The 16,032-nt window shown below is 41.0% G+C and overlaps 1 protein-coding gene across 4 annotated transcripts in view; it reads right to left on the bottom strand.

Moving 5' to 3' along the window:
- Positions 1 to 16,032, bottom strand: part of LOC116045786 (low-density lipoprotein receptor-related protein 8-like) — a 78,277-nt gene that overhangs the window by 22,219 nt on the left and 40,026 nt on the right. For all 4 annotated transcript variants that reach the window (XM_031293646.2, XM_036005278.1, XM_036005279.1 and 1 more), the window contains exons 5-8: positions 9,123 to 9,512; positions 6,704 to 6,826; positions 5,002 to 5,124; positions 490 to 609 (exon numbers count right to left, since the gene is read on the bottom strand). In XM_031293646.2, the coding sequence (XP_031149506.1) occupies positions 490 to 609; positions 5,002 to 5,124; positions 6,704 to 6,826; positions 9,123 to 9,512 (756 nt within the window). The remainder of the gene's footprint in view (positions 1 to 489; positions 610 to 5,001; positions 5,125 to 6,703; positions 6,827 to 9,122; positions 9,513 to 16,032) is intronic.

Below are 16,032 nucleotides of genomic sequence, written 5' to 3' on the forward strand. Positions count from 1 at the left end.
GTGAGCACGGTGTATTTTATTTTGAAAAGTAACCGGATGTTTTATTTTGTTTCTGTGCTCGACTTCCTGTCCCGCACAATCTGAATTGTGCTGAATTGCTGCGGAGCTCTCCGTCGTCCGTCAAAAATAGAAGCTCTGCGTATCTGCTCCGGAGGGCTGCGGACTGACGGAACTGGGACGGAGTAGGGACGCAGACGTTCCGCAGTCAGTGGAAATACACACATTGACTTTAATGGAAACCTAATGACTCCGTCGACGTTCCGCAGACGTTCCGCATCCAGTGGAAATTGCCGGTTAGAGATATAGTATGACTGTGCTAGTTTCCCTGTGGGAGTGACAGACTGGGCACATTATACAAAGACAGACAGAGAGCTGCCCAAAGCAATACAACACACATACACACTGACAATCAAAGTAGCTTGGTCAGCAGCCGACCTGCCACTCATGTTTTTATATAGCTGCCTGTCTATCTAAAGTTTCTTTATTTACCACCACAAGTCTTTTTGTCCAGTAGCTGGTAGCCAGTAGGGCACTGGCACTCAAAGCCGATTGGTTGGTCCATACAGACATGGGAGCAGCCGCCGTTGTTGATCATACACTCATTCAGCCCTGGGAGACAAAGAAAACAAGCTAGTGGTCAAATGCAGCCAATCACAGAAGAGGTAGAGACATTATGCTCACCCAATTGGTCATTTAAAAAGGTCAAAATCAGATTTTGAAAAGGGGGAAAGTGCAGTGGAAAGGCTCATGATATGCGATAAAGGTGTATAAATATGGATGGCACATAGGTGTGGAAAATGGATATATTCATAATCTTCCATTTTATCTGGGCTCTTGTAGCTCTTTTCCATCCTTTTTGAATCCTTATCAGATGTTCTCAAAAGTTAAAAGGGGAATCAAAGAGTCACAACATCACACACGGTAAGCTCTTCTGCAGGGATATAAAATATGTGTGCAGAGAGGATTAATGCGGTAAACTGGGATTCTGAGATGCCCCATAAGGATCTACCACAGGAGTGAGAGAGGACATCGAAATTAAACAGCGTGCCTCTTTCATTTTGAGGCAGAGGGATCTAAAAGCATCAGGAGAATGAAAAAAAGCTAAAAAACAAGATGTAAAAACACAACCACTCTCATTTTAAACTAGGTCAAAGCAGCTGGCACAAGGTTGGCACACAAAAAAGAAAGCAGAGGTAGTTAGATTTGATTGTGCTGCACACAATGGCTTTATGAATTACTTGATAGCAAGGACAGCTCAAAAGTCAATGAATGAAATTTTAGGGTCCTATTTTTTATTTCCTCCTCCAGTTTATTCAATACAGCTAAGAATCAAGTATTAACTGCGTATGCAAGCTGTTACATGTAGTAATATTTTTCTATAATTATACTGTGGCAATGACTTAGCATTTGACAAGAGATCCACGTCTGAAGCTCAGCACACGTTTCTGTCCATGTTTGGTTTAAAAAGAAAAAACAACCTATTGTTTGAATGACTCACCAAACAGAAGCCAACTGAGTGAAAGCTAAGATCACTAGAAAAAAAATGTATCTCCAAAATTTCATTTAACAGCATACAGGCTTTGCTTTTCACACAAACAATTAAGCATGGCTGCACAATAAACTACTGACAACTGGAAAGGAGTGATAAAGAGACAGATGGATTAAACTGCAAGAGAAACCTCACTCCTCAATACGAGAGTGCTTAATTCTGTCAACAGCATCCTGCCCAATCTAGTGTAACACATTTGTCAATAGGCCAGGGAGCTTTATATCACCTGTCACTGAAAGCAGAGATAGTATACTGTATACAGTATGTGTGTTAGTTAGTACTGTAAACAGCTGGCTCAAAGCAAAGCATCTGCGACCTCCCCACCAAGACATTGGTTCCAAAATGAAGCTTCATTAACCTTTAAATATTATGACTTGAGTTTTAACACCACATAAACACTTCCGTTGTTATCTTTCTTAAAATGCTGCTAATATATTTTAAATATATAATGGAATCTAAATATATTCTAATGCTATACGTTTTTTTAAGGGAATATTTTGTCTTTAGACATGAAGCTAAACAACTTTTTAATGTTTTATTTTACAAATTATGTGTATGCAGTTCCGCTAGCTTTAATTCCTCTTTACGTTCTGGACTTTTTCCGCACTTTACTGTCGATATTTTTTTTGCTGTATATGTGACATTAAAGGAATAGCGAATAGTTCATCATTTTGGAAAAATACACTTACTCGCTTTCTTGCAGTTAGGCTGGTTGCCTGGCAACCTCATGGCAATGATAAAACTCCAGGAAGTTACTGTGCCAGTCCAAGAAATATTTAACCATCTAATCCCCTGCAACACTGCAACATTTCGTTTTTACACTTGCATTTTAGATATAACAAAGATACAATGTGTTATTTACTAAGCTTTAGAGATACTGGTAGTTGGATGTTGTTACCTTTGGTAAGAAGCCAGGCTAGCTGTTTCCCCATTTCTAGTATTTGTGCTAAGCTAAGCTAACCGGCTGCTGGTTCCAGCTTTATATGCCATTTATGTTGTTACCCACTGCAGAGGCACAAAGAGCATTTGTGCAAAAGACCCTGTACATGCTTTGTTTTTCTACAGTGTCAGGGAAGTTATTCTGATGCCATTTCCTGTGCCTTGCAATAAAATGTTGCAAGGTCTGTCCTGATAAGTGCGGCCCTCATTTAATATACAAGAGCTAGACCTACTACAAGCAATACACTGACTGCAGGGATCCAGGATGACCTGTTCAGCTTATCCGTGGAGCTTTGAGGAAAGATTTTTTTTTGGACAGCTACACCATTTAATATACAAGAGCTAGACCTACTACAAGCAATACACTGACTGCAGGGATCCAGGATGACCTGTTCAGCTTATCCATGGAGCTTTGAGGAAAGATTTTTTTTTTGGACAGCTACACCACATTATTCTTTATTTATCGTAACAAAAGTAAAGAAAGATAAAGTTGACTCTCTAGAGATTGACTGAGGGTTACTTTTGTGGGGAAATTTTTATCTCTGCTTTGTATAAGTGCCAGCAGACTTTGAGCACTGCAACTGCCAGCATTAAATTCCCATCTCTAATTCAGCTGGATGGATGACAGCAGCCTGCCACTCACAGAAGCTTCAGCTAACTCCCTTCATGTCAGCTCCGAATTAACTGCAGACAGAATAAAGACCAAGATGTGAATGTATTTGAGGACTCGCTCATTCCTGTTTCTGTGAGTCGGACTGGGTGGCTAACAAAGACACCTGAGTAGACGCCGTGTGACAACATCAACACCTTTTTCTAGACCACTTCCAAGGACAGCCATGATTTAGAGGTCACTCTCCCATGGGCAAACAAACATGGCGTCTCTCCTTCTCTACTCCACCTCCATCTCTCTCTCTCCCTCTCTCACCATGGTAACCCATTATGTACTAGCTATTTTCAGCCGCTCCTCTCAGTGAAAGCTGGAAGTGATGGTGCAGTGTTAAGAAATGAATGGTATGCCCAGTAATGAGTCAGTACTGTGGTACTATTTCTAATGAGATGGGAAACACAGAAAAACATGTGCTTGAGCACAGAGAGAAATGCTTTATTTCCCCCTGATGTAAGGCTGATGCGGTAAATGCAATCAAACCAAACAACTATGTATAAGTGTGTTTCAGTGCAGCGGGGAGTATTATCATCTCTTTGTGTTTCGTTTTTTTTGTGTCTGTGTTTTGGTTTGGGAAACATCTTGCGAATTAACGGTTGAGCGAGCAGAGCGATGAGCTAGGTGTGTGTGGACATGCTTTTAATGAGCTGAGAACAAGACCTGAGTTAAAGGAGAGAGGGAGGGAGGTATGAGGAGAGAGAGGGAGGAAAAGGAGAAAGACGAGGGACAAAGGGAGGAGAATTACTCTCTGGAATACCCATTTCGGTCTTGTAATTTCCATCCCTGGCAGAGGTCAGTCTACTCTGCCTTCTGTCACTTTTCCTTCTCAACTTTATGTTCCTCTGATATGTCATGTCCATTTCTATGAGAGTATGTGTCTGCTTCTTACTCTCTCATAACAGAAACTTTCTTACTAAGTGTGGTGGAATTTCCAGAAACACCATGTTGTGGTATGGTGAGACAAAGGGAAAGCTTAGACAAAATCAGGTCATTCTTAGATCACAGGTCAGGGGACGAGAATATTCGGCCAGTCTCTAATAACCAAACCTGTTCATGTATAACTATGTTGGGCTCTCTACAGATTCAGGGAATCTAGTCTGCTGTATGATAAGGGAATGTTTTGTCTCAGGACTGTCTCCGTTTGGAGGTAGGAGGGCCAGCACGAGTTTAAATACACCTTCAAGAAGACAGGAACTTCAGAGAGTTGGGACGGCACTGCACAATAACACATTGTGATTAAACTGTACTGCCTGCCTAATTGTCTCCTCAAAAGAGTGTTTATTAAATGCTTCTGTGTAAGTCATCAAAATCAACTGAACATTCTTCATGTATGTGAAATGATGTGTAGGTTTTTCCTTAACACTAAGCTCTTCAGCACAAAGTCATAAACACAATGTTTTTGTTTCTTTAACTAAGGCATCACTTTCATGTACTCATGGTAAAATAGGTTAAGAGATGAAGGTATATGGAGACAGGTAGAGAGATGGAGAAGAGAGAGATTATCGCAGAGCAGAAGAAGCCTTTTTTTCTACCATTTGATGGTAATTAGTACACACAGGCTCTTGTTCTGATCAACAGAGGCTAATGCTAATTTGAGTGTGCCTCCAAAGCCTTTGAAATGGAAGGTAATAGGAGGGAGGTAGCCGCATTTTGTTATGGCAAACATGATTACGCTGCTACATTAACTGCTTGAATCCATTATAGTCTGCATATACTCATTGCACGGGACTGAGCCAAAAGCTCTGCCAATCTCCTTCATTTCATACCACTGCATCAAGGGGTAAGAGAGCGTTTCTTAACAGCTGACACAAGGTTACAACCTACCTGTGTGCACAATAAGTTCTCTTACCACATTCCTTCTTGGGCTCATCTGATCGGTCCTTGCAGTCCTTGACAGAGTCACACACCTTGGAGCTATCAATGCACTCTCCATTCTTACACAGAAACTTCAGGGGTCCCTCACATTTGGTGGCTGCGACAGAAAAGCAGAAGATAGATCAGCATCTACACTATAAACTTCACGGACATTTATTTGCATGAGCTATTGCAAATTGATTCAGAACCTCATGCACCAAAAAGTGTGTGAAGTCATATTGAATATCTCCAGGGGTTCACAAAATTATTGAAGGCTCGCATGAAACAAGTGGCAGCAAAAAATACTCCACTCATATATTCATATCATCCTACATAAAATGTGTACTTTAATTTAGTCCAGTTTCACAGTGCCCGGGCTTTATATCCTGTAACATTATTTTGCAGTATGCTGGTAAATTATGCATCATAGTCAGAAGAGGGAGAAGTAATTAAATCAGCTTACAAAAAGCACTGGGCTGGATCCATAGGCCTTCTTTTGACATATTTCCGGACAACGCGGGTCAGCAAAGCCGGTGGGACAAATTTCAGTGCAACACCATCAAGGGTAGAATGGCTTACAAGGAGCTGTCTCTACATCCAGACAGGCTCCTTTCATTCCTCACATTCCTCACTAAGGTTTTTTTTTTTTAAATTAGTTCTCGTTTAAATTTGCACCTCCTCTCGTCTGCCAATCAAATCAATCAATCAATTTTTTTTTACCAGCGGTGAAAATGCTCAAAATGACCAAAATGCTCAATGATAAACCTGAGCAAACATCTACTAGTAAGTTAATGTAACCACACTCAGTCACATAAAACTGCCTGGTTTAAACTGATGTTTTTATTTATTTTTAACATTTGTTAGAAAATTAATTAAATGTAAAAATTACATTACTTTGATGTGATTTGATTTTAAGTGATTAAAATAATTTTTAACAGGGTAACTAGTAAACTGCAACCTTTTACATTAGTGAATTAGGGAAGTAGTAGGGAAGTCCAGCCAACTCCTTTCACCATGCGGTGCTGTGCACAGCATGAAATCAGATCGTTGTACAATTATATTTTTGACTGACCTCTTTATTGAAACATAAGTTTAGCTGCCCTGTAAACAGATACACCTGTTGTTCTTCTGTTTCATTTCTGACAAAGTAGCTGCTCAAGGAGTGTTTGCTGTAGTATTACAATAAACTGCACAAAACCACCAGTAACCACGGCTATTGCCGAATCTATCAGAACTGAAATCTTAAGGATTGCAACTTTAGATTATTTACTATGAATCAATTTTCATTACTTTTTGCACAATGAGACATTATACTTAAACTCAAGCTGAAAGACATTCAAAAGTAGTGGGTGCAAACATTGCCTTAAATTCTCTTTATTTCGACCACAGATACAGCTGTGAGGATTTGGTCAACCATATTACACAGATCACACAGGTCCTGTAGCCACACAGTTATCAGAGGTCATTACAAACTCCCTCCTGTTTTAAAGCATTTCACAAAGGCAGAAGTGTGCAAAAGGCAGTGACTCACTGAACCAAATATATATATATATATATATATATACTAGAGACAGAACAACAAATAGGAAGACAGATTCAAACAGACACAGGCAAAAAATCAGAAGACAGGTAAACAGACAGAGAGGAGGACAGATTCTGGCACAGGACATGCAGACAGCAATGACAGGTGTACCCACCATTGACACAGCCAGATTCATCGCTGCGGTCAGGACAGTCATGGACCTTGTTACACTGCTTGGTGCCGTGGATGCAGGAACCATCACCGCACTGGAACTCATCGGGACGGCACGTCAACAGGGCTGTAAGAGGCACACACGCACATAAACACACTTGAAATTGGACTTGTAAATCCCCTTTAAATCCCTTCAAGAGGTACACAACATCCTGGGGATGAAACCAACCCAAGACCTTTTCTTGTATATTACTTTAATCAGTTTTTCACAATTATCTCTACTTTAACCAGTCTAACAAAGGCAAGACATGCCTAACAACCTATTTTTTAAAATCCTTTTGTAGAAGCATGCATGAAATCAAGAACGCAGTGCAATAACTGTACTGTACTTCTGTCCATTCACAGCCTGTGTTACTGTAGTTGCAGCCTAGGACAGAGACAGTCAACCTGAGGGCGTGTGATGAATGATTTTCAATATAGTAACGCAAAGATGGAGGCTGCATGAAGCCACACCAAATTTCATTAATATCCCAAGCACAGACAAGCTTTTCATCAACGAGCCCCAGTGTGCTCCTATAACTCGTTTCTGAACCACACTAAAACGCAATATATATGACTGAGGGGGATATGATTTAGTGTTATTACAAGATGAGTAGAACAGAGGGAATAAAATGGAGACAGGGCCGCTGTAGCCTGGACACACGTGTGCACACGCACATATAAACACATGACACTAGGAGCATACTCTTTATACAGTGTACAGTGTTTCCCTGTATCTGGGAGATTAATCTATTGATCTGATTGGTCAGTAACTTACAGACACAAGCACACGCTTTATATTAAATGTCGGAAATATTTTGATGAATCACAATAGTATCTGTCTTCAGCCGAAGAGTTTGCAGAACACTCTATTTATATGGCAAATGAATCCTCACATAGACATTAAGCATGTGAATATAGCAAATGTATTGGAGGTAAATGGTAGTAATCTCTGGACAAATACGAGGTTGGTCCTCTACCCGCCTCCAGGCTGCTCTCTAAATGCAGCTATCCAGTTGGCTAACAAAACATCAATCTCTTGTAAGTGCTGCCTATATGACACCACAGAGTGGGAGAGGTGGGTTTGATGTGTGTACCACACATCTTGATAATGAATAGTGGGACTATCTGGGCTTCACACTCTGGCTTAGTGAGACAAGAGCTTCAGGGCTCCCCCATCCATGACCAGCTAATAGGAAAACCTGCTTTATCACAAGGCCCGATCTTCACACACATTCTTTAGCAGACACATTTAGAAAAAAAGGAAAAAAAAAACTATTCCAAGTACCAGCAGAGTGGAAATGTGCTATATGTTGTTTGTGAGATTTTTTTCCACTCTCCAGTCTCAAAGCAAACAGATATCTTAACCGACTGTCCACATAAGGATAATGTAAAATAACAGTTCAGTGTAATTATTTCTGAATGTGTTGGTATTTCTTTGGTTTGAAGCTAGGCCTATCTTTGAACAAGATGAGTATAATAAATGTAAAACAACTTGATGCTACTGTTTAAAATATTCATAGTGGTAATGCAGTATATGCAGATTAAAGAAAGACAAACAACTTAAACACTCTTGTTAGACAGACTTAACAGACTTGTTAGATTTAAACGAGATGAAATTTGAACAAAACTGCCCATTGTAAACAAGAACAGAGAGTTGTGTGTGTAACCATGGTGCTACGAGCAGCCTCGAGCTGGAGAGATGTGCTGTGTTCCGATTTCATACTACTTGTAAACCGAATGCACTATACTATATAAAAAGTACTTTATCTTTGAAGTTAGTATACAATAGTTTGTATATTTGTAAAATAACAGGAAAAGATGCAATTTGTCGGGCAATTGAATATAATCAAACTGCTGCTTTGGAAACCTCTGCCAATTAAAGTTCACAAAGAGAAAGCAACATTGTTTCTTCTTAAGATTTTATACATATTGTGTTTGGTTTTTTTTTAATCTTTTTTACGGCTGTTTTACCAACAACGTTTTGCAGCTATTAATAGCTTCTCCATTTTCAGTGCATTGCATTGTGGGACTATAGTGTAAATAAACAGCACACTCAAGAACAAGCATTTTAAAGTATGCATACTGACCTTTTTGAGTATACATTTTCAGTGAGACGGAAATTAGAATTAGCATGTAGTATGGAATTGGAACACAGCTGGAACTTCTTCATGGTTACCATTCACTACTGTCCTGAAACTTTACCTCAACCCAGTTACATATTCCATATGTACAGACTCTTTCAGACAGAGAGGACAGCCTTTCAAATATGAATAGAGGGATAGTTCTGATACAATAGAGAACATATAAGCTCAAGAGCAAGAGTACAGTATGAGGGGAGGAAGGCAAGGAGATGTAAAGAAAAGACAGAAAGAGAAACTCACGGCAGTCCGACTCATCAGACTTGTCCTTGCAGTCTGGATCTCCATCACACTTCCAGGTTAGCCGCACACACTCCCCGTTTGCACAGCGAAACTCCCCAGCAGTGCAGTTTGTTCGGCGGTTAGGCAGATACGGGACGCCGTCGCCGCCGCAGCGCTCCGGCCCCTCATCCGAACTGTCGGAGCAGTCGGGGTCTCCGTCGCAGCTCCATATGAGCGGCACACACTCCGAGGTGTTACAGCGGAGATGGTTGGGCCCGCAGGTCAGAGGGGAGGTACACTTGAGCTCATCACTGCCATCTCCACAGTCGTCGTCACCGTCGCACACGTGGACGATGGCCAAGCACTTGCGGTTGGCACACATGAACTCACCGCTGGGGCAGGCTTTGGCATCTAGGGAACGAACAGAAAGGAACAAAACTCAGAAAGGAGTTTGAAGATGAATGAGGGCCTGTCTGTCTCAATGTACTGACATTGAATCAGGAAAGGTAAAACATTTATTTTGGGTTTAAAGTTTTGCTGCTATCTTATCTCCGTCAATTGCTGAAAAGTGGAATTTAATTAATATTTTAAAAGACCAGCCTTAAAACCAGGGTTTCAGGTTTTGCTCGCATTGCATGAAATAAAAGTTCACACCTTAACATTGGCTACAGCTGTAGGTAGATGAGAGAAACCAGAGGTGAGGAATATATTGACTCAAATTAGCTCCAAATATAGGTACACGGTGACCGTAATAGAGTTTCTCAGGTAGGCTGAAAGTCAAAATGGCTATCATAACTGGGGAAGAGACAGAAAGAGTACTGGATAGGAGCAGGGGGATAATGGTGGTTATCACAAGAAGATGGTAAGAGACTTTCTCTCCTGCGGAGCGAAAGATAGAGCTCTCTCTGCCATCAGCTGGTCCTTCTCCTCTCTTGTGACTGATCTCTATCATGGTACTTCCTCCTCTCTCAAAAGATCTCTCTCTTTCTAGTGTGTTTGTTTTATCTTGTATTCTACCTGTCTCATCTTTCTCTCGTCTATGACCAACAAGGAGACACTGCAGGGTTTCCCGCAGCACTTTGCAGCTAAGGCGGCCGCCTAAGCAAGTCACAATAAAAAGTATATGAGCGATATCCGCCGTGTTACTCTGTCCTGTTTTTTCCCTTTCATTCCAAACCACACAGTTGACAACCTGCAGGTGGAGGCGGTGGAGACAGGCTCGGACATAAACGCCTCGGGCTGCTGTGGACTTGTCAGTCTCGCAAGCGGTTTCAGCAAAGTGGCTGCATGTGTCTGACAATGCACAGAACATTAACCGGTACAAGCCTACAGCTGTCCGCGGACACGGAGTGCGGAAAATGTGTCAGAGCCTCCCGGACAGTTGAACTGAGACTCCGTTTCCTGCTTGTCGGTCAATGGTTAATGATCGGTTAACATTTCATTTCATTGTTCTATCTTTTGGAAGGCTGGCTGCCAAAAATCGCCACTTACTAGCTAATTCATTAGCCTGAGGTAAACGATAGCTATCAGTAAACAGAAGTGACGTGGTGGCTGGCGTCTGGTGTGTGCGCCAGTGTTTGTGTGTGCGTGTGTCGGCCCGCCCCCCGCAAAGCTCTGACATGCAGACAGCAGAGCAACAGAAGAAAGTATCTGCACCTTCGCCAAATAAAGACTGAAAAACAGAACTATTTTGTTACAAACATTTAGGCCTACTCGCCATGTGGCAGACAGCAACATATATATAGATAGATATAATTTATTAATTATATATTATTATTTAAATGTAATATATAGTGTTTAATAAATAATTGTTAAATGTAGTACAGAGTCTGAGGTCTATCGCACAAACAAGCACAACTGTTTTACACGGACCCATAGACATACAGTTGTTGTGGAGAGATGTAGAGAAATGGGGCCAGCAATGGTCAGGCACCCTGAATAGTAAGAGGGTTCAGTGGCTTGCTCAAGTGGCACCTCGGCAGTGCGTAACAAATGTATAAATTGCAAACACTTTTATGCCTGTTACCTGCTCCTCCTCCCAAAAACAAAAACAAATCATTGCCACAGCCCTTGCACAAGACCTAGGGCAATGTAAAGGGCACAGGAAAAACATTATACCTACAAACAAAATGTCCATTTAAGTAATATAAGAAATATGAGAAACCTAATTTTGACTAAATACATAATTACTGCGTTTTGGCTTTGTAGGGAAGGATTGACTTTGTTCCTTATTGCCTGAAGATGTTTCTCTACAGGAAGGACAAGTTTGGACTGTAAAGTTACCTCTGCCCTTCACAAAGCTAACCTCAATGATTCTGTGAATCTTTCTCTCTCTCTCTCTCTCTCTCTCTCTCTCTCTCTCTCTCTCTCTCTCTCTCTCTCTCTCTCTCCCTAACTTTTCCAACTTTCTCTCTCTACTCAAGTCAGGCCAAAAGCGCTCAGGATGTGAAGAGAGTCGAGGTTCCCACTGTAAGCCCATAGCAGCACAGAGGCCAGCACAGGGAGAAGCAGAATTTGATATTTAGACAAACCACAGGGAGTTCAGCTTCAACACCCCTGCCTTTGGCTGTTAAGGCTAGTTACAGGCAAGGATTGCTGTTTTAAAACATTCTACACAGAATCAGCACATTTTAAAGCGGGAGTATATTGTCAGTGACCTGCAGTAGAAAGCCCACATCTCTCAAAGATTGAGTAGATGGTTTGGTCCTACAGTCAAGATGTTACGTGCATATGACGTTATTTGTAATTCTGATTAGCGGTATTTAGCTCAAAACAGGGATCAGCATTTAAATTGCTACAGATAAACCAAATTGAAATGTTCTGAGCAGAAATGAGAGACATCAACATTTAACCATCAGTTACAAATAATGATAAGCTATGATAGACACTATCAACTAAAGAAAAGTAACGCACAGCAAGGGGTGTAGTGAAGTGCTGATCAATGAAAGTAGACTTGAAAGAAGTAAAGGGTGCTAAACCTTTTTCCTACTCTTAAGATAAAACACTATGTATAAGCAAACAGAATAATACAAAAAGATAAATTAAATTACATGGTAGAGTGGAAAATCATATGCATTTCCACGTGCAGAGTCTAACTAGGTGAATGAACATCAGATGCAAGATAGTGTCCTAATTACTATCCTATCTAATTATACCATATGGTAAAGTCTCTGTCTGTTTTCTTAGTGTTTAATTAAATCACTGGTACCAACATGATTGCCATAGAAGCAAATGATACGAAAAAAACAAGTGTCAACATACAGTTCAGTGAAAGGGTTTATATTCATTAATATTAAACAAGCTCCATCTGATATGTTTTATAACTAGTGTCCGTGGTATGCCTCTACCCTCACTCCATATTAATGTGGCACTAAATAATTAAGGAGATTTAACAGACATGTACATTGTTACACAGGGGGAAGACCATTAGTAATGTACATGAGTGGCCTGGTTACACTTGAGAGAGACTTTGTTTCCCAGTGAGGCCACGGAATAGTCTTGAAAGTGAACTTCAAGACTATGGAGCAACTTTGAGCCCATATACTGCCTGCGTGTATTGTTGTACAAGTCAGTGGCTTTTAAATGAGAAATAAATCACAGAGGGACCAAGTTTTTTTTTCTTCATCTATTTACATAATTTGTTATAGCTGCTTGAATAAAAGCAGGAAAATACTATAGATACTAAACACTGAATGGATGTTTATACTATATGTATGCATACATTGCATGTACAGTATGTACTCTAGTACAAAGTACACACATAGTAATAAGACATACTGTATGCTGTATTTGTGGCCCTTAATTATATTTCTCAGGTTATTTTACTGTTTATTACCAAAAAGAGTTCACTTAAATTTTTAATTATCTCCTGACGGGGTGGCTACTTTACCTCAATTCTTTATGTAATCAAACAGAACTTTGTTTGCTAGCTATAATGAATAATAAATAATTGAACGGGAAATACAGAATAATGTGAACTAATAAAAACTCCATAAAAATGCTAAATTCACTGAGAGCTTTACACTGGTGGCCATATATTGCCCCTTGCTTAATAACTTGGATGGGAGAACCTTTTCTATGACTACCACAGTGGTAGTCAGAAGCTGGCTGGCAGCATAACACACTTTACTTTTTATGGTGGCTTTGATAATGGGAGATTGTTGCCAGCAGCAACCAGTGGCTCAGCTGAGAAGGCAAGAGATGACTCGTCGTTCCACTCACATTAGCATTACAGCTGGTGTGTGTGTGTGTGTGTGTGTGTGTGTGTGTGTGTGTGTGTGTGTGAACAGTCAGGATGCACAAAGGAAAGACAGAAAAAAAGGATATTATATAATATGTAATATATTTTTAGTGTAGGAGGAGGAAGATGTAAGATAAAAAGAAAGACATCCAGGTTGTGTGTAAGCATGCAAAAACAGAGTCATGTATCTTTTATCTGCACACGCATAAATACCTCTGAGCATATCAGTCACTGTTTGTGCAGCTTAACATCCTCTCAGCTCTCTCATAGATATTCACAGACAGATATTCATAGATATTCACACATATTCACTTCAGATTTAACTAAAGGGACAGTTCAGACCTGTCCACTCTGCTCAGAGAGCCGAGGTCCACTACAGCCCCAGCCACTGCAGCAAGGTCACTGGAACATGAAACATCCACCAAAGAAAAGCCTAGAAAGGTAGAAACGCACACACTCGCACACTGCCTGCCAGTTCAGACTGGTCACCATGCCTCATCAGGGAAATAGCTCAGTGGCTGACCTTTGCAATGCCACACAAACATTTACAGAGGAAACAGCTGTAATAGAGAAGCAACAACTCTCTCATCTACAGTAACAGGGCAAATGGGGGAGACATGGAATGGGTGCTGGGACGAGACAAAACGCCCACCGTTGTGGATTTCGATTAGCAGAGTGAATTTATGGAGATTTTTGTTGTCGGTGGAAGCACTTTCGTCCTGTAAAACGCTCCTGTGTGAAAGCTTAATCGGTGGGGATGCACAGTATCTGCCAGTTCAGTTTCACTAAAGCAAGGGGGAGACAGCTGTGAGTAGTGCAGGAAGTCATTGTTTGCCTCATACTATCCAAGCAGCGTTGAATATGAATAACGAAAACATGCAAAAATACAACCACACAGAGATATTATATGCACACACCAGGCAGGCAACTCAACCTGACACTAAGTGCAAATGCAAACACACATGAAAAAACACAAATCCAGAGCGGCTCCTGTGCTGCGCTGTACAGTAGATCCCAGCAGACAGGTGAGCTCAGGAGAGAAGCCTGGAGAGTGAGTGCACAATAATCTCTACAGCTGAGGGTCGAGGACAGTTCAACTTTCTTACGGAGCCTATTTTGAACTGCTGCTTAATGTAATGTTGATCAAGGAAAGCTTACTCTGGTGAGGGCTAGATTGTACTTAATACATAATTCGACATGTGGTTGACTCAATTAGCAGGATGCCCCTGCAAGTCTCCAAGTCTGTGGGGGGCTATGGACTCTGTAAATTTCTACTAATAGCAGAGCGCGCTGGGGCCAACTGTTCCAGCTCAGTCAGTTTTGGGAGTGCAGCCTCTCTACTCATTTTTGGGTAAACACAAGTGAAAGTGTAAAGTGTGTTTGAATGTTTTGCTCACCATGAGCAGGATTAAGCTTGAGCATGCTGACCAAAGCATGAGTATGAAAGATGCCAAAAAGCAGGCTCATATTGAGGGTGCCTTCACAACTCAGCGATAGGGTGCTCTTCCAACCCAATCTGATGTTTTTGCCTGTTTGGTTAGTTAGTTTAAGCTGGTGTGAGCACTGCCATTCAAACTCTGGTGTGAAACAAGGGCTAACTAAAGACTTGTGTGGTAATGGACTTGTAACACTTGAGTTCAAAAGCTAAACAAATGTATGCATTTCTGCTGATCATGAAAAGTGTAAAGGAATCCATCTTCAACTTATTTATCCAAGATCAAATAAAAAAAAATTAAAAAAAATTAAAGATATGTCACACTCCATGAGTTTTGGACAACTTCACAACCAACTTTTACCTTTTTTGACCACCAGAGACACAAGGTGCAGTGAATTGGAGCATGACTTGATGTGACAGTCACTTCAATTCTCCAAGGTGAGTCCACCCAGCGCTGTAGGAGGCCCAAGTTGACAAAAACTGTCCAATAAATGATTTATGTGTGAGTGCTTGTGAATGCATGTCTATAATTCTTGCCTTGTCCATAATAAGTCAGTCAAAGACCCATCCAGACCAGGTAAAGCAATCCGGAAACTTGTCGCAGGGTTGTGCGGCAGTGGGTGTTTCACTTAAATGGCCCACTTGTGTGACATCCTGTTGTGTTCTTTTACCCTCCAATGTAGCACAATTAGACTTTATATTTCACAATTATTGTTTCCTGTCAGATCTTTAAAAGATCTCAACATTTCCGACCGCACTTGAAGGCAGCTTCATTTCACGGAGAAAGAGAGAAGGAAAAAAGACGGAGGGACTGTGCTTTGTTGTTGCAGGAAACATTCAGTTGTTGCACAAACTCCTGGCCAGTTCAGTGCTTGTGTTTCGTTTTTTATCCTCAATAGTGTTTTAAAACTTTCTTGTGTTAGCGATAGAGGCAGTGATGTTTCCTGTTTACTATACGGGACTCTCGAACCGCCTCAAAACGGACTGCCAAGTCTGATTGCTGATTACATGACTGGCCACCGCAGGTGACGTCAGGTTGCGTTCCTCCAAAAATTGGAAGTACCTGCATTTTGTCTGGACCGTCTGAGGACTGCAGGAGTGAGTGTGAACGCAGCCTAAAGAGGAAACAAGTTAGCTGCATTTGCTGGTGTAACCCTAGCTGTGAATAGTGAGAGGTTAATTCAAAAATATGAAGTCTTTTCAAAGCATGCCAGGCACCTTAGGTGGGGTGGTGCGATTGTTCTCATCACTTCTGC

This window comes from Sander lucioperca, chromosome 9 (assembly GCF_008315115.2).
Source record: "Sander lucioperca isolate FBNREF2018 chromosome 9, SLUC_FBN_1.2, whole genome shotgun sequence".
NCBI classification, from domain to species: domain Eukaryota; kingdom Metazoa; phylum Chordata; class Actinopteri; order Perciformes; family Percidae; genus Sander; species Sander lucioperca.